At 44.1% G+C, this 23,102-nt stretch overlaps 1 protein-coding gene across 2 annotated transcripts; it reads left to right on the top strand.

The window, feature by feature from the left end:
* Positions 1-3,131: 3,131 nt before the first annotated feature.
* Positions 3,132-22,518, top strand: LOC129846968 (gasdermin-E-like). Of its 2 annotated transcripts, XM_055914784.1 has the most exons (10): positions 3,132-3,215; positions 3,450-3,704; positions 11,235-11,445; positions 12,117-12,279; positions 14,813-14,933; positions 20,131-20,232; positions 21,201-21,328; positions 21,517-21,754; positions 21,983-22,056; positions 22,264-22,518. In XM_055914784.1, exons 2-10 carry the CDS (start codon positions 3,500-3,502, stop codon positions 22,489-22,491), a joined length of 1,470 nt encoding a protein of 489 aa, XP_055770759.1. In that variant the 5' UTR covers positions 3,132-3,215; positions 3,450-3,499; the 3' UTR covers positions 22,492-22,518. The 2 variants fall into 2 exon arrangements, with proteins under 2 accessions (XP_055770759.1, XP_055770760.1); XM_055914785.1 differs by lacking the exon at positions 20,131-20,232.
* Positions 22,519-23,102: the final 584 nt, after the last annotated feature.

Raw genomic sequence — 23,102 nt, 5'->3', positions numbered from 1 at the left:
ACACAGTGCCACCCACAGACACACAGTGCCACCCACAGACACACAGTTCCACCCACAGACACACAGTTCCACCCACAGACACACAGTGCCACCCACAGACACACAGTGCCACCCACAGACACACAGTGCCACCCACAGACACACAGTGCCACCCACAGACACACAGTACCACCCACAGACACACAGTGCCACCCACATACACACAGTGCCACCCACAGACACACAGTGCCACCCACAGACACACAGTGCCACCCACAGACACACAGTGCCACCCACAGACACACAGTGCCACCCACAGACACACAGTGCCACCCACAGACACACAGTTCCACCCACAGACACACAGTGCCACCCACAGACACACAGTGCCACCCACAGAACAGAAGCAGATCAACCTCCAAAAACATTTATATTTTAAATAGTTATGAAAAATGTTTATATATAAAAAAAGTTGTGTATCTTAATTTACACAATTAATGAATAATATGCGTTATAACGGAGGCAGTTCATGCAAAGAATTGTTACCTATAACCAGGATTGCCATAAAAAATAAATTTTTTGAAAGCAATTATTATTTTAGCAGACAATTATTGTGATTCATCCTATATTGTCCCTAACATCATTACCCCATAGCAACAGATGTGGGATACACAAACAAACACTCATACACACTTGACCCCTCTCCCCCACAAACAACCTCAAGCTCAGATGTGCAACAGTTATTCTATCCCAGAGCCCAACTCCAGAAAGGGCTTGATGTGCCAATTCATATACAGTTGCAGCTGTTTCAGAAAGTAGGCAATAATGAGCAAAAATCGGCAAAAATGTTGAGATTTGATTAACCAATGTCAAGTCCTAGGTGATGGAGATCAGATACACCCCCCTTCCCTGAAACACACGCTCTGGTCCCCCGTTGTGATCTTATTCCCCAAGCATCTCTGTGCAGTCAGACCTTAGATTATTTTGTGCCACCAGGGCCACAATAATTTGTCCCCTGTCTGAATGTCCCAGTGTGACTCCCTCCCCATGGGTTGCTGCAGCTAGTGTTGCCAGCACTGCCACTACCTGGGTGGGGGCACCCCACCGGATTCCCCACCGGCTAGGTACAAGGTCATTATAAACTTTGAGAAATTCCTTGTATATTATGCTCCCCCATCAGGGGCCTTTGGCTTTGTAGGACCAACCCTGCCAGGCGGGCTCAGAATCTTGAGGGGGCGGTGCTGCTCTAGTAGGTCTCTGACCACATTTATCTTTCTGTTTGGGCTCTGGGATTTGCAACCATTTTCCTTTTTTACTCACTTAACTCCACACTTTTCCAAACACAACCCCGCCCCCCCCCCCCCTCCATCACAATACACCCACACATACCCACATACTGTGCCTTCTATGTCCTCTGTCCTCTGTGTTTTATTCATCTCATGTTGATTCAGTACTTTTGTGTTCCAGTTCCTTATTTGAAGATGTATTATTTAGCTAATTATACTTTCGTCTAGTGCTCTCTTATCCATTTATAAAATACTATCAATAGAAAGTGGAATAGTAATTATTGTGCTGGCTTGTCCATCTCGTTAGTCAGAAGGGGTTTCACCTGTGCTGGCCCAGGTGCTATATAAGAGTGGCTGTCCCAGTGCTCAAGTTGTCTTGAGAGATGTGGAGGGTTTAGTTGTCTCTCCCCATTTGAGTTGTAGAAAATCAATATTTTAACTGATCTTCCCTGTTTTAATTTTGCTCTACTTTATGGTTTGCTTCCTGTCTCTAAGTTTGGTTTGGGTTTTTATTTTGTTTGCCTCTTCTTTGGTGAATTTAGTGGGTCTCATGGTGGGTATCTTTTCTGTTCCAGTTGTTGTTGCTAGTCACCTTCCGGTGGACACCCCCATGAGTGTCTTTCAGAACCCCTCCTTAAACCCCACCTGTTTTGTTTTGGTTGTTGGTCAGGGACTCTTTGTTAGTTCCCCCTTCTGTTTGAGCGAAAATGTTTGGTTTCTTGCTGGGGAGTGTAACAACTATATAGTGAACACATTTTGCCTGGAGCCGTATGTAGGGAATAGGGTGCCATGCACATGTGGATACACAGACCTGCGAGCAACTGAGGCCCTTCATGATGAGTTTAGAATTTGTGGCCCCCACCCCCATCAAAGTTGCCCATCCCTGGTCTACTTGGACCTTCCAGTTAAGCACATTGGACATACAGTACACCGAGGTGCTTCTACGAACTAAACTGTGTTATGTTGGATTACATGTAAGAACTACTCCCCAACACTGCTTCACTAACATGAGGATGACAACACCTAAACCACATTATGCTTCCCTGCAACTTGGCATGTACCAAAGACATGCTCCTTGATTTCTGCCTGCTTCTAGTGAAGTTATTTTCTCATGAAATGAAACAGAAGTGAAGAGCAGGAATGCAGAGTGGAACAGGACAGTTTCCCAAGAAGAGATTAAAGACACTCCTATGATTATGTAATGAATTATTAGGTAATGCATTTAAGACATTATAGTATATCATTCTTAAGCCAGCTAATTAGCTTATATTTTCTGAATTCTTTTTTTTAGAAAGAGATGTTGAAAATGGGCATGGATTGATTCAATTGATTAAACCAACCCAAACACGTATAGCTACACTCTTAGAAAAAAGGGTTCCAAAAGGGTTCTTTGCATAGGGTTCTACCAAGAGCCGTTTTCATCTGAAGAACCCTTTTTGGAAAATGATGGTTATTTAAGGCAAAGGATTCTACCTAGAACTTTTTATATCCTGCAAACCATTTCTGGAAGAAAGGGTTCTTTGATGATTATTTGGAAGGAAAGAAGGGTTCTACACAGAACCCTTCTGAATCTGAATAAGCTTTTTATTGTACTTTTATTGGAAACCACATACATGAAAACCCTACAGTGACATGCTAGCGGCTAGTCCACTGTTACAGCACAGTGTACAGTTGTAGAGAGAAATCTACATAGAATTCACATAGAAACCTGCTATTTTATACAGTGCATTGTGATTGTGGACTGGTTGGCATAGTTGGTTCCAGCTGTAGTAGGACACTACTGTATTTAATCAAACTAGGAAACACACTGTGGGTGTATTTGGAATGCAGCTCCTGTTTCATTGTGAAAAGGAGGTGTGACAAAGACACTCCTCTCATAGGCTTGCGACTGACACATCCCCTTCAGAGATTTAGCACTGACTGAGTCCCAAGGACCTGGAGGAAGAAACGGTGAGAACCTGGTAGCTATAGAAGCTCTTGCAGATTACGTCAACAGAGATATGAAATACTGCTCTTTCAGGATACACTGGATAAATATATTATGGGATTGAAAATGTATGAAAATGTCACATTTCATGCTTTGAGTGAAATGTAGTTTACAGTAGTTTGAATTGATGCTATTGAGAAGGCTTGTTTGGACTTGCATTTATTACTTTTTTCTTTGTCCTTTCTGTTTGTCCTTAGCCTGACACACCATTCTCAGCCATCTCCTCAACCTCTTTGGACTTATAGCTATGTTTGCCTCAGCAACAGAAAACTTTGTGAAGAACGTGGATTCTGACGGCAACCTGATACCTGTGTCCTCCCTGAACAACTGTGGCAAGTTGAACCCTCTCTCACTGGTTCTCAAACAATCCCTGTTCTTCAGGAAAACCAAATACACGCCTACTAAGTTCACCCTCGATGATGTGCTTACCAAAAATCCACCCTTAAACCCAGGTAAACTCCCGATGCCTCATTTAGAACTGTATGTTTCACAGTAAATATCAGCGTGCGACATTTCTTAAAATACGTACGCATGAAAATAGTGAGAATTATAAACTTGGCGCATGTCACTTCCTTAAACTGTGCTCATGAATGAGCATTAAAGTCGAAATCACACAAACGTTTATTTTTCATAATGGAAATAGAATGCATATGAGTGATTGTGAGAAAACAGGCGGTTTACAAGCATTAAGGGTGCCATAGGATGTCAAATTAGAAAGGAAGTCTATTTTTCTCACGTCTACGTCGAGCAATGCCGGTCAAATTAGCGGATAAATTGCCAGAAAATAGACTGATTGTACATTGTTACATCTGGAATTTTGTTATCTATAGTTAAAAGCGCCAATGCTGATAAGTTTAACTGTCAGTGCCAATACTATGTATAGGCTAGGGCTTATGATAAACGGTGCAGCAATGCATGAATGCAACAAAATCCTATTCATTTATCAACTGGATTGTGTTTCAGCTGTCAATGTTATTTCTTGACAGTAGGCTATCACAATAGTACCTTAATAAAGCCGAGTTGATTGATAAAGTATTTTCATAACCACTGAAGAATAAATTCATCACCTTTTCGGACTGTGATGGGTTAATATTCCCACATATAACATAGCGTCAAATGTAACAGTTGAACAGACAGATTCTATTTTACAGTGAAGCATACAACTACTGTAGCCTACTGTGCAGTCAATGCAAAACATTGTTGAGTTCAAACATTCTGCTGACAGATCCAAAACTACTTGCCATTGTTTTTTGTAATTTGAGTAATTTAGCAGACAATCTTATCCAGAGCAATTAGGGTTAAGTCCCCTGCTCAAGGGTACAGATAGATTTTGCACCTGGTCGGCTCTTGGATATGAACCAGCAACCTTTCGGTTACTGGCCCAATGCGCCTCACCCCTAGGATACCTGCCACCCAGAAACTGACATAGTCCTTTGGCGAATACAGCATAAGTTACTGAAAAATATGAAAACATTCTGTGAACACCTCTAAAAACATTTGATCAGATGTGCCATTGCTCTTTCTCTAAGAAACTGCTGTGACCTAATTCCAATATTCTCCAAATTATACAGCATTATTGTCACCATAACAGGTGAATAGAGGGCGTGCTGTCCAGGTGGAGTTATAATGCTTGTTCACTCGCACAAAGTTTTATAACAGGTATAATGTATAACGGGAACTGCGAATGTATGGCGTCTGCCAAGTTGTTAAATCTCAATATTTCTAACCATAGGCCTACGTATTTGTTTCAGAAATTGCACACGCAGCAAATATTTTGTGTGAAATTTATGCAATTGGGCCTCATTTATAACTATTGCGTAAATGTCACACTAAATATCTGCTTGCACCATTTCTGAAAAGAATACTATGTATAAAAATATAGATATTTATAAACTTGGCACAAGCAGATATGCATGTTTCCCATTATAAATCAGACCTGTAGTAAAACTCTGCTTGGAAACGTCCTCCATTCACCTTTTATGGTGACAATAACGCTGTATAATTCGGAACTATTGGAATTAGGCAACAGCAGTTCCTAAAAGAAAGAGCAATGGCACATTTTATCAACTGTTTTTGGAGATGTTGGCAGAAAGTTTTAAACTTATGCTGTATTTGGCAAAAAGACTGTTTCTGAAAGAGAAGACAATGGTTGTCACGACTTCTGCCGAAGTCGTTGCCTCTCCTTGTCCGGGCGGTGTTCGGCGGTCGACTTCACCGGTCTTCTAGTCATCATCGATCCATTTTTCATTTTCCATTGGTTTTGTCTTGTCTTCCCACACACCTGTTGTCAATCCCATTCATTACCTGTTGTGTATTTAACCCTCTGTTTCCCTTCATGTGTTTGTCAGAGATTGTTCGTTGTCAAGTGTTGTGTTGTTTGTGTATAGGTGTGCGATGGGTCTTCGTACCCAGATTTTGTATTATATTTTTCCGTGAGTGTTATGGAGCTAATTACTGGGACTTTTATTAAAGTACTCCATGCTACACTCTATTTTGACTCTCCTGCGCCTGACTTCCTCTGCCACTTATACACGCCGCTGTGACAGAATCTCTGACCACTAAAAATGAAGTCAGCAGGAGGAGGCACTTCACTAATGGAGGTTGAGGAACGCGTCCTGGAACACGCGGCGGAGATTGACAGTCTGTGCGCTGCCATGGATCGCATTATCCAGAGTATGGATCGCTGGGAGAGACAGGGAGCGTGTCCAGTACCTCCACCACCCCCTGGAATTCCTTCGAACGTTTTTTCCCCTCCGGAACAGAATAGGATCCAGTTATCCCTACCCACGGGATACAATGGAGATACTGCCAGCTGCCAGGGTTTTCTCCTAAAACTGAACTTGTATCTGGCCACGGTCTCTCCAGTACCAACAGACCGTGAGAAAAGCTTCGCCCTCATCTCCTGCCTTACCGGGAAAGCCCTGGAGTGGGCCAACGCTGTGTGTGGAGAGGATAAGGCGTTGGACCATTTTGAGGAGCTCATCTGCCATTTCCGGAAGGTATTCGACCACCCATCCGAAGGCAGAGCAGCAGGTGAGCTCCTCTATCATCTGAGGCAGGGGAAAAGGAGTGCTCAGGAGTTCGCGTTGGAGTTTAGGACTTTGGCTGCCGGCGCTGGATGGAGCGACAGGGCCCTGATCGACCACTACCGTTGTAGTCTACGCGAGGACGTCCGTCGGGAGCTGGCCTGTAGAGACACCACCCTCAACTTCGACCAACTGGTGGATATGTCCATCAGGCTGGACAACATGCTGGCTACTCGGGGACGTCTAGATCGGGGTCTGGTTGTTCCATCCTCCCGCACTCTCTCTCCCGAACCTATGGAATTGGGAGGGATGGTGCGCAGGGAGACCGGAGGGGGTACCCGCTCGAGTACCATCTATGATCGCAGAGATCACACTGCTGATCGGTGCCGGGTTGGTTCCTCTGGGAATAGAGAAGGCAGGCAGGGCACTCTGGCATCACCCCAGGTTAGTAGGCACCATACTCATCCAGAGCCCTCTGCTGCACTTATGTTTGTCTCTGTCACCTTTCCGGATTTTTCCCTGCATTCCCAGTATAAGGCGCTAGTAGATTCAGGCGCGGCTGGGAATTTCATTAATAAAAATTTAGCTTATAGTTTAGGGATTCCTATTGTTTCTGTGGATATGCCTTTCCCTATTCATGCCTTAGATAGTCGACCAATAGGGTCAGGGTTTATCAGGGAGGTCACCGCACCTTTGTCTATGATAACGCAGGGGGGTCACAAGGAGAAGATTAGTCTTTTCCTTATTGATTCTCCTGCGTATTCTGTGGTGTTAGGCCTACCCTGGTTAACTACTCATAACCCCACTGTTTCTTGGCCACAGAGGGCTCTCACGGGGTGGTCGCGAGAGTGCTCAGGTAGGTGTGTAGGGGTTTCCGTTGGTGCTACTACGGTGGAAAGTCCAGACCAGGTTTCCACCGTGCGCATTCCCCCAGAATATGCCGATTTGGCACTCGCCTTCTGTAAAAAGAAGGCGACTCAATTACCACCCCATCGACAGGGGGATTGTGCGATAGATCTCCTGGTAGACGCTGCATATCCCAGGAGTCACGTGTATCCTCTGTCGCAAGCGGAGACAGTGGCTATGGATAATTATATCTCTGAAACCCTGCGTCAGGGGTTCATTAAGCCATCCATTTCACCCGCCTCTTCGAGTTTCTTTTTTGTGAAGAAGAAGGATGGCGGTTTACGCCCGTGCATTGATTATAGAGACCTTAATAAAATCACGGTAAAATATAGTTACCCGCTACCTTTGATAAATACAGTAATGGAGTCAATGCGCGGGGCCCGCTTCTTCACAAAATTGGATCTCAGGAGTGCGTACAATCTGGTGCGTATTAGGAGGGGTGATGAGTGGAAGACGGCATTTAGCACCACCTCAGGTCATTATGAGTACCTGGTCATGCCATATGGGTTGATGAATGCTCCATCAGTCTTCCAATCGTTTGTAGATGAGATCTTCAGGGACCTGAACGGGCAGGGTGTAGTGGTGTATATCGATGATATTTTGATATACTCTGCTACACGCGCTGAGCATGTGTCCTTGGTGCGCAAGGTGCTTGGTCGCCTGTTGGAGCATGATTTATATGTCAAGGCTGAGAAATGCTTGTTCTTCCAACAATCCATCTCCTTCCTAGGGCATCAGATTTCCACTTCAGGAGTGGAGATGGAGAGCGACCGCATTACAGCCGTGCGTAATTGGCCGACTCCAACCACGGTAAAGGAGGTGCAGCGTTTTTTAGGGTTTGCCAATTACTACCGGAGATTTATCCGGGGTTTTGGTCAGGTTGCAGCTCCCATTACCTCACTGCTAAAGGGGGGGCCGGTGCGCTTGCAGTGGTCGGCCGAGGCGAATAGGGCTTTTGGTAAACTGAAGGCTCTGTTTACCTCGGCGCCTGTGTTGGCTCATCCGGATCCCTCTTTGCCATTCATAGTAGAGGTGGACGCATCCGAAGCTGGGATAGGAGCAGTGCTCTCTCAGCGTTCGGGTGTGCCACCGAAGCTTCGCCCCTGTGCTTTCTTTTCGAAGAAGCTCAGCCCGGCGGAGCGTAACTATGATGTGGGGGACCGAGAGCTGTTAGCTGTCGTAAAAGCCTTGAAGGTGTGGAGGCATTGGCTTGAGGGGGCTAATCACCCTTTTCTCATCTGGACTGACCACCGCAATCTGGAGTACATCCAGCAGGCGAAGAGACTAAATCCTCGCCAGGCAAGGTGGGCCATGTTTTTCACTCGTTTTGTGTTTACGCTTACTTACAGACCAGGCTCCCAGAACGTCAAGGCAGACGCATTGTCTCGGCTGTATGACACAGAGGAGCGACCCATGGATCCCACTCCCATACTCCCAGAGTCGTGTTTGGTGGCGCCAGTAGTGTGGGAGCTGGACGCGGACATTGAGCGGGCGTCACGTGCAGAGCCCTCTCCTCCTGAGTGTCCAGCTGGTCGTCTGTACGTTCCGTCTGCTGTCCGCGACCGATTGATCTATTGGGCTCACACATCACCCTCCTCTGGTCATCCTGGGATAGGTCGGACGATGCGCTGTCTTGATGGGAGGTACTGGTGGCCCACTTTAGCTAAGGACGTGAGGATTTATGTTTCCTCCTGTTCGGTGTGCGCCCAGTGCAAGGCTCCTAGACACCTGCCTAGAGGTAAGCTTTTACCTTTACCCGTTCCTCAACGGCCGTGGTCGCACCTGTCAGTGGATTTTGTGACTGATCTTCCACCTTCACAGGGTTACACCACGATCCTGGTCGTTGTGGATCGGTTCTCTAAGTCCTGTCGTCTTCTCCCTTTGCCCGGTCTCCCTACGGCCTTACAAACTGCGGAGGCTCTGTTTACACATGTTTTCCGGCATTATGGGGTGCCTGAGGATATAGTGTCTGATCGGGGTCCCCAGTTCACGTCAAGGGTCTGGAAGGCGTTCATGGAACGTCTGGGGATCTCGGTTAGTCTTACCTCAGGTTTTCACCCCGAGAGTAATGGGCAGGTGGAGAGAGTTAACCAGGATGTGGGCAGGTTTCTGCGGTCCTATTGCCAGGACCGGCCAGGGGAGTGGGCGAAGTTCGTGCCCTGGGCAGAGATAGCCCAGAACTCGCTACGTCACTCCTCCACTAACCTTACCCCTTTTCAATGTGTATTAGGGTATCAGCCGGTTCTGGCTCCTTGGCATCAGAGTCAGACCGAAGCTCCTGCGGTGGACAATTGGTTTCGGCACGCTGAGGAAACTTGGGAGGCAGCCCACGTCCACCTTCAGCGTGCCATAAGGCGCCAGAAAATTGGCGCAGACCGTCGCCGCAGTGAGGCCCCGGTGTTCGTACCAGGGGACAGGGTCTGGCTCTCGACCCGAAACCTGCCCCTCCGCCTGCTCTGCCGGAAGCTGTGTCCGCGGTTTGTGGGGCCGTTTAAAGTCCTGAGGAGAGTGAACGAGGTATGTTATAGATTACAACTGCCCATTAATTACCGTATTAACCCCTCGTTCCATGTGTCTCTCCTCAGGCCGGTGGTGGCTGGCCCGCTCCAGGAGGCTGAAGTGCGTGAAGTTCCTCCGCCTCCTCTAGACATCGAGGGGGTCCCGGCGTACGCTATTCGATCCATTTTGGATTCGAGACGTCGGGCGAGGGGCCTTCAGTACCTCGTGGACTGGGAGGGGTACGGGCCGGAGGAGAGATGCTGGGTTCCGGTGGAGGACGTTTTAGATCCTTCTATGTTAAAAGAATTCCACCGCCTCCATCCGGATCGCCCTGCACCTCGCCCTCCGGGTCGTCCCCGAGGCCGGTGTCGACGCGCTGCTGGAGCCGCGCGTCAGGGGGGGGGTAATGTCACGACTTCTGCCGAAGTCGTTGCCTCTCCTTGTCCGGGCGGTGTTCGGCGGTCGACTTCACCGGTCTTCTAGTCATCATCGATCCATTTTTCATTTTCCATTGGTTTTGTCTTGTCTTCCCACACACCTGTTGTCAATCCCATTCATTACCTGTTGTGTATTTAACCCTCTGTTTCCCTTCATGTGTTTGTCAGAGATTGTTCGTTGTCAAGTGTTGTGTTGTTTGTGTATAGGTGTGCGATGAGTCTTCGTACCCAGATTTTGTATTATATTTTTCCGTGAGTGTTATGGAGCTAATTACTGGGACTTTTATTAAAGTACTCCATGCTACACTCTATTTTGACTCTCCTGCGCCTGACTTCCTCTGCCACTTATACACGCCGCTGTGACAATGGTAAATGGTTGTGGACCTGTCAGCAGAACATTTCAATTCAACATGTTTTGCATTGACTGGACTACCTGCTAATTCTGAGACTACAAATCAACAAAAATATACAGCAGCTTCCTTACCATACTAGCATATATACTTCAATGTAAAAGATCAACTGTTCACCTGTTAAATTCAACTGTGTAGCCTACTATAAACCACACTGCCTATGTGATTGCATAGCCTACATCAAAACTTGAAATAAATAGCCTATCTATTTACTAGGCTACTAGGCCAAATTAAATGAGAGATGCGTTTGGTAATTTGTTGTATGGCTCCTTCAGGAATAGGAACCCATCACAACCAGAGAAGGTGAGGAATGTAGTCTGCCATCGTCATGATAATAAAATAAATAGGAAATAGATTTCTGTGTCTATTTATATTTGATTCCAAAAATAAAACACAGATTTTTGCTCTTCTCACTAACGGCACATGGCTCCTTTACAATACTTCAACCACTAGATAGATATTGCGTGGTCTAAAGTTTGCAGGAAGCAAGTTCAGTTTAAAAAAAAAAGCAAACTTTTGTTGTATATTTAAGTTTATAAATCAGTCCATTTGATATATAACAGGAAACATGCGTGTGTGTGGTATGTGCCAAATTCATAAATGGCAATATTTGTATAGGTCCATATTATTTGGATGTGTCTGTTATAGATATGTGCTATGGTATAATAGCATAGAGTCCATTCTAATGTTGAACTTTCCCTCAGCTGTCAAGGAGTGTGACTTTGTGGGCTACGGTGGGACATTTGGTGACAGCCAAGATGCCAGCGTAGATGTGGAGACAAAATTGGCAGCATATGCAGTGGATTTAAACTTTAACATGGGGGCAAAACACGCCTCCACACTCAAGTCGTCCCTTGGCAAACTGAAGAAAGAAGAGGTTGACGTTAAGTGGTTACAAAACATCTCAAAAGACAAGTAAGCTACCCTCTTATATAGTCATGAAGTAGATCAGAGTCAATGATTAGACATCCGAATGGGGAAGAGGAAGTTTGAAAGGAAAGTTACAGGTGGGTCTTTGTCCATGTGTAAACACACACTATGATCAGTGAAACATGCTGAAAGCTTTGTAACATAATGTGACTGTGCCCTTGGGATTTCAAGTAAACAACATAACTCACACAAAATTCCAGCTAAAAGCAGAAACAATCATTTTGATGTAAGTCAACTTCATGTCATTTCTAAAACCTTGTATTTCTGTCGAGCGAGAGACAGTTTCAGGGACTTAAAAAAAACTTACCAGCACCCCTAGTGGAAAAAAGTTCCAGATTTTTGTCTAAATTGATTGGGTGGCAGTTAACCTAGCGGTTAAGAGCGCTGGGCCAGTAACTGAAAGGTCACTGGTTAGAATCGCCAGAATCCACCCAAGGTGGTAAAATCTGCCTTTCTCTTGAACAAGGCAGGTAACAACCCAAAAACACATGCTCCCCGGAGGCCGATGCCTTGAACGTCGATTAAGGCAGCTACCCGTAACTCTCTGATTCAGACGGGTTGGGTTAAACGCAGAAGAAAACATTTAGTTGAATGCATTCAGTTGTGCAGCTGATTAAGTATCCCCGTTGCATCATTTATTTGTGTCTCTCCTGCAGGCTTCTGGACATGTCCCTCTCTCTGATCCAGGACGCCCGTAAAAATAGTTCTGTGTTTGGGGTGGTGATGGAGAGGATTGTGACGAGTGAGCCGTGCTCGATAAGAGAAAAAAAGCATCAGGCTGGAAACGTTGGTGCTGGAGGGAATGTCACTGGAGTCCCGGTAGGTGTGATAACAAGAGTAATCAGCCAGCAAGCACTTCTCAAATAACTGGTGACTGAGGCAGCACACCACTGCAGGCAAGCTGATATCCAACCCTTGTGTCTGTAGCTGACATGGTGGTATGACGATATCCAACCCTTGTGTCTGTAGCTGACATGGTGGTAAGACGATATCCAACCCTTGTGTCTGTAGCTGACATGGTGGTATGACGATATCCAACCCTTGTGTCTGTAGCTGACATGGTGGTATGACGATATCCAACCCTTGTGTCTGTTGCTGACATGGTGGTATGACGATATCCAACCCTTGTGTCTGTAGCTGACATGGTGGTATGACGATATCCAACCCTTGTGTCTGTAGCTGACATGGTGGTATGACGATATCCAACCCTTGTGTCTGTAGCTGACATGGTGGTATGACGATATCCAACCCTTGTGTCTGTATCTGACATGGTGGTAAGACGATATCCAACCCTTGTGTCTGTAGCTGACATGGTGGTATGACGATATCCAACCCGTGTGTCTGTAGCTGACATGGGGGTATGACGATATCCAACCCTTGTGTCTGTAGCTGCCATGGTGGTAAGACGATATCCAACCCTTGTGTCTGTAGCTGCCATGGTGGAATGACGATATCCAACCCTTGTGTCTGTAGCTGACATGGTGGTATGATGATATCCAACCCTTGTGTCTGTAGCTGACATGGTGGTATGACGATATCCAACCCTTGTGTCTGTAGCTGACATGGTGGTATGACGATATCCAACCCTTGTGTCTGTAGCTGACATGGTGGTATGACGATATCCAACCCTTGTGTCTGTAGCTGACATGGTGGTATGACGATATCCAACCCTTGTGTCTGTAGCTGACATGGTGGTATGACGATATCCAACCCTTGTGTCTGTAGCTGACATGGTGGTATGACGATATCCAACCCTTGTGTCTGTAGCTGACATGGTGGTAAGACGATATCCAACCCTTGTGTCTGTAGCTGACATGGTGGTAAGACGATATCCAACCCTTGTGTCTGTAGCTGACATGGTGGTATGACGATATCCAACCCTTGTGTCTGTAGCTGACATGGTGGTAAGACGATATCCAACCCTTGTGTCTGTAGCTGACAAGGTGGTATGACGATATCCAACCCTTGTGTCTGTAGCTGACATGGTGGTATGACGATATCCAACCCTTGTGTCTGTAGCTGACATGGTGGTAAGACGATATCCAACCCTTGTGTCTGTAGCTGACATGGTGGTAAGATGATATCCAACCCTTGTGTCTGTAGCTGACATGGTGGTATGACGATATCCAACCCTTGTGTCTGTCGCTGACATGGTGGTATGACGATATCCAACCCTTGTGTCTGTAGCTGACTTGGTGGTATGACGATATCCAACCCTTGTGTCTGTCGCTGACATGGTGGTATGACGATATCCAACCCTTGTGTCTGTAGCTGACATGGTGGTATGACGATATCCAACCCTTGTGTCTGTAGCTGACATGGTGGTATGACGATATCCAACCCTTGTGTCTGTAGCTGACATGGTGGTATGACGATATCCAACCCTTGTGTCTGTAGCTGACATGGTGGTATGACGATATCCAACCCTTGTGTCTGTAGCTGACATGGTGGTATGACGATATCCAACCCTTGTGTCTGTAGCTGACATGGTGGTATGACGATATCCAACCCTTGTGTCTGTAGCTGACATGGTGGTATGACGATATCCAACCCTTGTGTCTGTAGCTGACATGGTGGTATGATGATATCCAACCCTTGTGTCTGTAGCTGACATGGTGGTATGACGATATCCAACCCTTGTGTCTGTATCTGACATGGTGGTATGACGATATCCAACCCTTGTGTCTGTAGCTGACATGGTGGTATGACGATATCCAACCCTTGTGTCTGTAGCTGCCATGGTGGTAAGACGATATCCAACCCTTGTGTCTGTAGCTGACATGGTGGTATGACGATATCCAACCCTTGTGTCTGTAGCTGACATGGTGGTAAGACGATATCCAACCCTTGTGTCTGTAGCTGACATGGTGGTATGACGATATCCAACCCTTGTGTCTGTAGCTGCCATGGTGGTAAGACGATATCCAACCCTTGTGTCTGTAGCTGACATGGTGGTATGACGATATCCAACCCTTGTGTCTGTAGCTGACATGGTGGTAAGACGATATCCAACCCTTGTGTCTGTAGCTGACATGGTGGTATGACGATATCCAACCTTTGTGTCTGTAGCTGACATGGTGGTATGACGATATCCAACCCTTGTGTCTGTAGCTGACATGGTGGTAAGACGATATCCAACCCTTGTGTCGGTAGCTGACATGGTGGTAAGACGATATCCAACCCTTGTGTCTGTAGCTGACATGGTGGTATGACGATATCCAAATCACGATAGCGTATCACAGATTTAAAGTGGAAGTCAATTAAGTAAAGTTCATTTTGTTATCGCTTGTTTTTTTGTTGTAGAAACATAAATGTTTTGTTTCTGATTAACTCGTTTTTGGTTTATTTACAGGTGTCTGTAAAGGGGAAAGTAGAAGTACATGGAGTCAAAGATGTGTTCCTGGAGATTCCTAAAAACACTGTCATTGCCTACAGCATTGAGGAGATCAAGGTCAAACTCGATGGACACTTTGGTGAGGGAGTTTATGGTTCATTAAAATACTTGCATCCTTTGTTTTTCACGTTGGTACACCTTCATCAATCTACTAGTACAAAGCTACCTCCTCTATCCTTTAATGTGCGTATCCAGTACGCTGTACAGCCTGTCACAGCCTGTGTTTGGCTGGTTGTGGTTATAACTGGTTATATTCTATTACAGACACATTATTAATGTACACTGTGAAATTATAATATGTGAGCTAAACATAAACAAAATATATAATATATACACTGAGTGGACAAAACATTAAGAACACCTACTCTTTCCATGACAGACTGACCAGGTGAATCCAGGTGATGCTATTATCCCTTATTGATGTGTACAAATCATTAAGAACACCTTCCTAATATTGAGTCTTTGCCTTCAAAGCAGCCTCAATTCGTCAGGACATGGACTCTACAAGGTGTCCAAAGCATTCCACAGGGATGCTGGCCCATGTTGACGCCAATGCTTCCCACAGTTGTGTCAAGTTGGCTGGATGTCCTTTGAGTGGGAAAAACCCAGCAGCATTGCAGTTGTTGACATAAACGGCGTGGGCCTGGCACCTACTACCATACCCCGTTCAAAGGCACATACAATGTTTTGTCTTGCTCATTCACCCTCTGAACGCCACACACACAATCCTTGTCTCAGTTGGCTCAAGGCTTAAAAATTCTTCTTTAACCCGTCTCCTCTCCTTCAGCTACACTGATGAAGTGGATTTAACAAGTAACATCAATAAGGGATCAAAGCTTTCACCTGGTCAGTCTGGGTTCTGATGGGTTCTGACTTTTCTAAATATTATTAATTCTCAGGTATCCTATTGAAATATTGAGTGCCATAGTCTGTTTCTACACCAGAAGTTAATGCTTATTAACGGGGCGGCAGCGTAGCCTAGTGGTTAGAGCGTTGGACTAGTAACCGAAAGGTTGCGAGATCGAATTCCCGAGCTGACAAGGGAGAAAATCTGTCGTTCTGCCCCTGAACAATCCACTGTTCCTAGGCCGTCATTGAAAATAAGAATTTGTTCTTAACTGACTTGCCTGGTAAAATAAAGTCTGTTGGGGGAATGTATATGGGGGAGGCAATTAAGCTTGGAATGTATTGAGTCACTGATAAGGGTGGAGAGATGTGGTTTAGTGAGGAATGGAGGTCAGGTATTGCCGGCATCACTTAATTTCATGCAGCCTTGCTAGTCTAGGAGATAAATCAAAGGCTATAACTATAACACAATTAGGATAACATCATCCTCCAGATCATGAAAAAAACTTTACAAGGTACTTTACAAAGTACCAAAGTTCTAGTGTACAAGTGTAGTTTCAAGTTCACTGGTTACAGTACATCATTGGTCTAATACCATAATCTAACCCTGCTTTGTTCACTGGTTACAGTACATCATTGGTCTAAAACCGTAATCTAACCCTGCTGTGTTCACTGGTTACAGTACATCATTGGTCTAAAACCGTAATCTAACCCTGCTGTGTTCACTGGTTACAGTACATCATTGGTCTAATACCATAATCTAACCCTGCTGTGTTCACTGGTTACAGTACATCATTGGTCTAAAACCGTAATCTAACCCTTCTGTGTTCACTGGTTACAGTACATCATTGGTCTAATACCATAATCTAACCCTGCTGTGTTCACTGGTTACAGTACATCATTGGTCTAATACCATAATCTAACCCTGCTGTGTTCACTGGTTACAGTACATCATTGGTCTAATACCATAATCTAACCCTGCTGTGTTCACTGGTTACAGTACATCATTGGTCTAATACCATAATCTAACCCTGCTGTGTTCACTGGTTACAGTACATCATTGGTCTAATACCATAATCTAACCCTGCTGTGTTCACTGGTTACAGTACATCATTGGTCTAATACCATAATCTAACCCTGCTGTGTTCACTGGTTACAGTACATCATTGGTCTAATACCATAATCTAACCCTGCTGTGTTCACTGGTTACAGTACATCATTGGTCTAAAACCGTAATCTAACCCTGCTGTGTTCACTGGTTACAGTACATCATTGGTCTAAGACCATAATCTAACCCTTCTGTGTTCACTGGTTACAGTACATCATTGGTCTAATACCATAATCTAACCCTGCTGTGTTCACTGGTTACAGTACATCATTGGTCTAATACCATAATCTAACCCTGCTGTGTTCACTGGTTACAGTACATCATTGGTCTAATACCATAATCTAACCCTTCTGTGTTCACTGGTTACAGTACATCATTGGTCTAATACCATAATCTAACCCTGCTGTGTTCACTGGTTACAGTACATCATTGGTCTAATACCATAATCTAACCCTGCTGTGTTCACTGGTTACAGTACATCATTGGTCTAATACCATAATCTAACCCTGCTTTGTTCACTGGTTACAGTACATCATTGGTCAAAAACCGTAATCTAACCCTGCTGTGTTCACTGGTTACAGTACATCATTGGTCTAAAACCGTAATCTAACCCTGCTGTGTTCACTGGTTACAGTACATCATTGGTCTAATACCGTAATCTAACCCTGCTGTGTTCACTGGTTACAGTACATCATTGGTCTAAAACCGTAATCTAACCCTGCTGTGTTCACTGGTTACAGTACATCATTGGTCTAAGACCATAATCTAACCCTTCTGTGTTCACTGGTTACAGTACATCATTGGTCTAATACCATAATCTAACCCTGCTGTGTTCACTGGTTACAGTACATCATTGGTCTAATACCATAATCTAACCCTGCTGTGTTCACTGGTTACAGTACATCATTGGTCTAATACCATAATCTAACCCTGCTGTGTTCACTGGTTACAGTACATCATTGGTCTAATACCATAATCTAACCCTTCTGTGTTCACTGGTTACAGTACATCATTGGTCTAATACCATAATCTAACCCTTCTGTGTTCACTGGTTACAGTACATCATTGGTCTAATACCATAATCTAACCCTTCTGTGTTCACTGGTTACAGTACATCATTGGTCTAATACCATAATCTAACCCTGCTGTGTTCACTGGTTACAGTACATCATTGGTCTAATACCATAATCTAACCCTTCTGTGTTCACTGGTTACAGTACATCATTGGTCTAATACCATAATCTAACCCTGCTGTGTTCACTGGTTACAGTACATCATTGGTCTAATACCATAATCTAACCCTGCTGTGTTCACTGGTTACAGTACATCATTGGTCTAATATCATAATCTAACCCTGCTTTGTTCACTGGTTACAGTACATCATTGGTCAAAAACCGTAATCTAACCCTGCTGTGTTCACTGGTTACAGTACATCATTGGTCTAAAACCGTAATCTAACCCTGCTGTGTTCACTGGTTACAGTACATCATTGGTCTAATACCGTAATCTAACCCTGCTGTGTTCACTGGTTACAGTACATCATTGGTCTAAAACCGTAATCTAACCCTGCTGTGTTCACTGGTTACAGTACATCATTGGTCTAAGACCATAATCTAACCCTTCTGTGTTCACTGGTTACAGTACATCATTGGTCTAATACCATAATCTAACCCTGCTGTGTTCACTGGTTACAGTACATCATTGGTCTAATACCATAATCTAACCCTGCTGTGTTCACTGGTTACAGTACATCATTGGTCTAATACCATAATCTAACCCTGCTGTGTTCACTGGTTACAGTACATCATTGGTCTAATACCATAATCTAACCCTTCTGTGTTCACTGGTTACAGTACATCATTGGTCTAATACCATAATCTAACCCTTCTGTGTTCACTGGTTACAGTACATCATTGGTCTAATACCATAATCTAACCCTTCTGTGTTCACTGGTTACAGTACATCATTGGTCTAATACCATAATCTAACCCTGCTGTGTTCACTGGTTACAGTACATCATTGGTCTAATACCATAATCTAACCCTTCTGTGTTCACTGGTTACAGTACATCATTGGTCTAATACCATAATCTAACCCTGCTGTGTTCACTGGTTACAGTACATCATTGGTCTAATACCATAATCTAACCCTGCTGTGTTCACTGGTTACAGTACATCATTGGTCTAATACCATAATCTAACCCTTCTGTGTTCACTGGTTACAGTACATCATTGGTCTAATACCATAATCTAACCCTGCTGTGTTCACTGGTTACAGTACATCATTGGTCTAATACCATAATCTAACCCTGCTGTGTTCACTGGTTACAGTACATCATTGGTCTAATACCATAATCTAACCCTGCTTTGTTCACTGGTTACAGTACATCATTGGTCAAAAACCGTAATCTAACCCTGCTGTGTTCACTGGTTACAGTACATCATTGGTCTAAAACCGTAATCTAACCCTGCTGTGTTCACTGGTTACAGTACATCATTGGTCTAATACCGTAATCTAACCCTGCTGTGTTCACTGGTTACAGTACATCATTGGTCTAAAACCGTAATCTAACCCTGCTGTGTTCACTGGTTACAGTACATCATTGGTCTAAGACCATAATCTAACCCTTCTGTGTTCACTGGTTACAGTACATCATTGGTCTAATACCATAATCTAACCCTGCTGTGTTCACTGGTTACAGTACATCATTGGTCTAATACCATAATCTAACCCTGCTGTGTTCACTGGTTACAGTACATCATTGGTCTAATACCATAATCTAACCCTGCTGTGTTCACTGGTTACAGTACATCATTGGTCTAATACCATAATCTAACCCTTCTGTGTTCACTGGTTACAGTACATCATTGGTCTAATACCATAATCTAACCCTTCTGTGTTCACTGGTTACAGTACATCATTGGTCTAATACCATAATCTAACCCTTCTGTGTTCACTGGTTACAGTACATCATTGGTCTAATACCATAATCTAACCCTGCTGTGTTCACTGGTTACAGTACATCATTGGTCTAATACCATAATCTAACCCTTCTGTGTTCACTGGTTACAGTACATCATTGGTCTAATACCATAATCTAACCCTGCTGTGTTCACTGGTTACAGTACATCATTGGTCTAATACCATAATCTAACCCTGCTGTGTTCACTGGTTACAGTACATCATTGGTCTAATACCATAATCTAACCCTTCTGTGTTCACTGGTTACAGTACATCATTGGTCTAATACCATAATCTAACCCTGCTGTGTTCACTGGTTACAGTACATCATTGGTCTAAGACCATGTTCTCTTGGCTATAGAGGTGTGCTCCTCTGGAAAGGGTGGGTTTGAACCTGCCTGGTTTAGATCAACCAATAAGTCTTTGGTCGTGTCGCTCCAAGAGGAAAGCATTCTTCATCAAGGTAATGACACCACGGGACAGACAGAGCAGCTATGTTTCTCCTTCCTCGTTTTCCTTCCAGTTGGACTATAAATACATCTGGTGATTTGATTGACCTGGTAATTGTTTGTATCCTGTAAGTCTAGTGATGTAATTGTTTGTATCCTGTAAGTCTAGTGATGTAATTGTTTGTATCCTGTAAGTCTAGTGATGTAATTGTTTGTATCCTGTAAGTCTAGTGATGTAATTGTTTGTATCCTGTAAGTCTAGTGATGTAATTGTTTGTATCCTGTAAGTCTAGTGATGTAATTGTTTGTATCCTGTAAGTCTAGTGATGTAATTGTTTGTATCCTGTAAGTCTAGTGATGTAATTGTTTGTATCCTGTAAGTCTAGTGATGTAATTGTTTGTATCCTGTAAGTCTAGTGATGTAATTGTTTGTATCCTGTAAGTCTAGTGATGTAATTGTTTGTATCCTGTAAGTCTAGTGATGTAATTGTTTGTATCCTGTAAGTCTAGTGATGCAATTGTTTGTATCCTGTAAGTCTAGTGATGCTGTAGTGAATGGACTACGGGATGTTGGTATTTGGGTGAAGCAGAAGCCCTGAATGTCAAGCCTATCCTTAAGTTACAATTGCAGTAACTTTGTTGTAACTTTTTAAGTAATTCATAGAAAATAACATACTTTGAAAAAGTGGCAGTTGAGTCCTCTGATTCTCTCAATCTGAATACAAACGTTGTGTTGTTTACCACTGGCCACAGATGTCAGTCAGTTCAACGTCTAGTTTTGAATTACATTTGATTGAGGTTGTAAACTAACGTGAATTCAACAAACACATTCACCATGTCTTTGGATTTAGGTCAAAAGTAGGTTGAAAAAAATACTACATTCTATTACGTTGATGATTTTTCCACTTTATTCAACATCATCACATGTACATTTTTTGTATTTATAACCAGTATTTATTTACAGTCTGTTGCCTTTTGACAGAACTGGAGAAACTGAGTGGTCATTTCCAGGTGCTGTCATCCCTGCCAACAGCCAAACGTTCCTCTCTGCTCCAGCTCCTCAAGACAACCATGGAGGACAGAGAGGCAGTCAGTGTGCTGGAGAATGTGGTGAGGCACTATTTCACTATTTCACTATTGCTGATTACAAGCACTTCAAATAAATCAGTGGATCTTTAAAGAAAAGTCTCTGAGGTACTATACCACTCAGTATGTCAGTACCTGTCTTGAGCTCTATCCTTAAAACCTCCCTTCAGTTTCTCATCTACACTCTTGTATGGCTGTCTCTCTCCTCACAGCTGGATCAGATGTTGGTTGGTGAGACACCGGACATGGATGATCTTATGGAGGAGACTGAGAAGCAGATAGTCCAGGCCATACTGGAACTTTTACACAAGTCTGATGAATCAAATGAGGGCCAGACAGACGACGAGTCACCCTCACTGCTCTGTTCCACCAACCTCATTGAGGGCCAGACGGACGACGAGTCACCCTCACTGCTCTGTTCCATCAACCTCATTGTCAGTGCCATGAATGGTGAGATGGAGCACTATTACATTACATCATCTGTTTATCATTACGTGGATCAGTTCCGTTTCAACAACTTTTTTGGATAATTACGTAACTTAACCTTTGACCCTGTCAACTGCGACACTTCCCGTTCCAGTTTCATGGCATGTGTTCACACGGCTCTAAATGAAGAAATGTTCATTGGTAGCACTGGTGCTCCCAACTTTTAAAAAAGTGTGCATATTTATTTTGTAGAAATGACAGATGAGGGTCTGTCTGTGTTGGGATCCTGTTGCAGTCCTCCAGTCTTACAGGCCCTGCAGATCCTGGTGAGTTCACACTTCCCATTTTGCTACACTGGTAAACAAGTCTGTATTCATCTTAAAAAATACTTTATGTATGTCCCAATCCCAATCGTCCCAATCATCAATTTTTTTCTGACCAATCATATCAGATCTTTTTCATAGCTGATCTGATTGTCTAAACGCAGCCATACAGGCATAATACAGCAGTATATAATCTTGCTTGTCCTCCAGGTGCATCACGTGGCAGCATGGAGTGGAGAGACCCTCTCTCTGAGAGATGCAGGTCTGGCTGTTCTGACTGAGGAGGAGGTGTTTGGGAGGACAGAGAGTCTCTTTGGTCACTCTGAAGTTACACTGAAGAGAGAGGAGGACACACTGAGGACAGAGATGAAGGACCAGCCTGGATACCTTCCTCTAGTCATGAGTATCACTGTGAAAGGCCTGGCCTCTTTAGTGTAAGGAGGGAGGGAGAGGGAGAGGGAGAGAGAGAGGGAGAGAGAGGGAGAGGGAGAGGGAGAGGGAGAGGGAGAGGGAGAGGGAGAGAGGGAGAGAGAGAGAAAGAGAGAGAGAGAGAGAGAGAGAGAGAGAGAGGGAGAGGGAGAGAGACCATGCAACTTGTAAATCCAGTTTGAACTGATACACTCAGTATTCTATTCCAGTATTTGACTCCTGCACTAGTTGATTTGAAGAACTAGTGAACAACAGTATATGTAACATTGTAACGCTTTCAATAAAGTTCAACAAACGATATCAGACGTCCCGACCTCCATTCTTCTAATCATTAGATAATACAACATAAAGGCACATTACAGAGGGAGGGAGGAGGGGAGGGGTCCTACATCTGAGCATCGCAAAGTGACCCACATGACAAGAACAGAAACAGAATCCTGTTAAAATACTGTTCACCAGAATCATGTCCAAAGAATATTCAAAACATTTCTGTGAAGTCTGTTATTATTCTATACACATTTGAAAGTGTAAACTTTCTCACATTACTGTGCTACCAGGTTCAAAAAGTATACGTATTAAAACAAAGAGGAAGTCCAGCACCCTGGTAATCTTGATGTCTA

The sequence above is a fragment of the Salvelinus fontinalis genome, unplaced genomic scaffold (assembly GCF_029448725.1).
Source record: "Salvelinus fontinalis isolate EN_2023a unplaced genomic scaffold, ASM2944872v1 scaffold_0671, whole genome shotgun sequence".
Classification (NCBI taxonomy): Eukaryota; Metazoa; Chordata; class Actinopteri; order Salmoniformes; family Salmonidae; genus Salvelinus; species Salvelinus fontinalis.
This window is presented reverse-complemented; position numbering and strand designations above follow the sequence as displayed.

Coding starts and splice junctions, on each gene's coding strand:
- LOC129846968 (XM_055914784.1), top strand. CDS start 3,500: ATGTTTGCCTCAGCAACAGAAAACTTTGTGAAGAACGTGGATTCTGAC. Junction 3,705..11,234: donor AAATCCACCCTTAAACCCAG/GTAAACTCCCGA, acceptor ACTTTCCCTCAG/CTGTCAAGGAGTGTGACTTT. Junction 12,280..14,812: donor GGAATGTCACTGGAGTCCCG/GTAGGTGTGATA, acceptor GTTTATTTACAG/GTGTCTGTAAAGGGGAAAGT.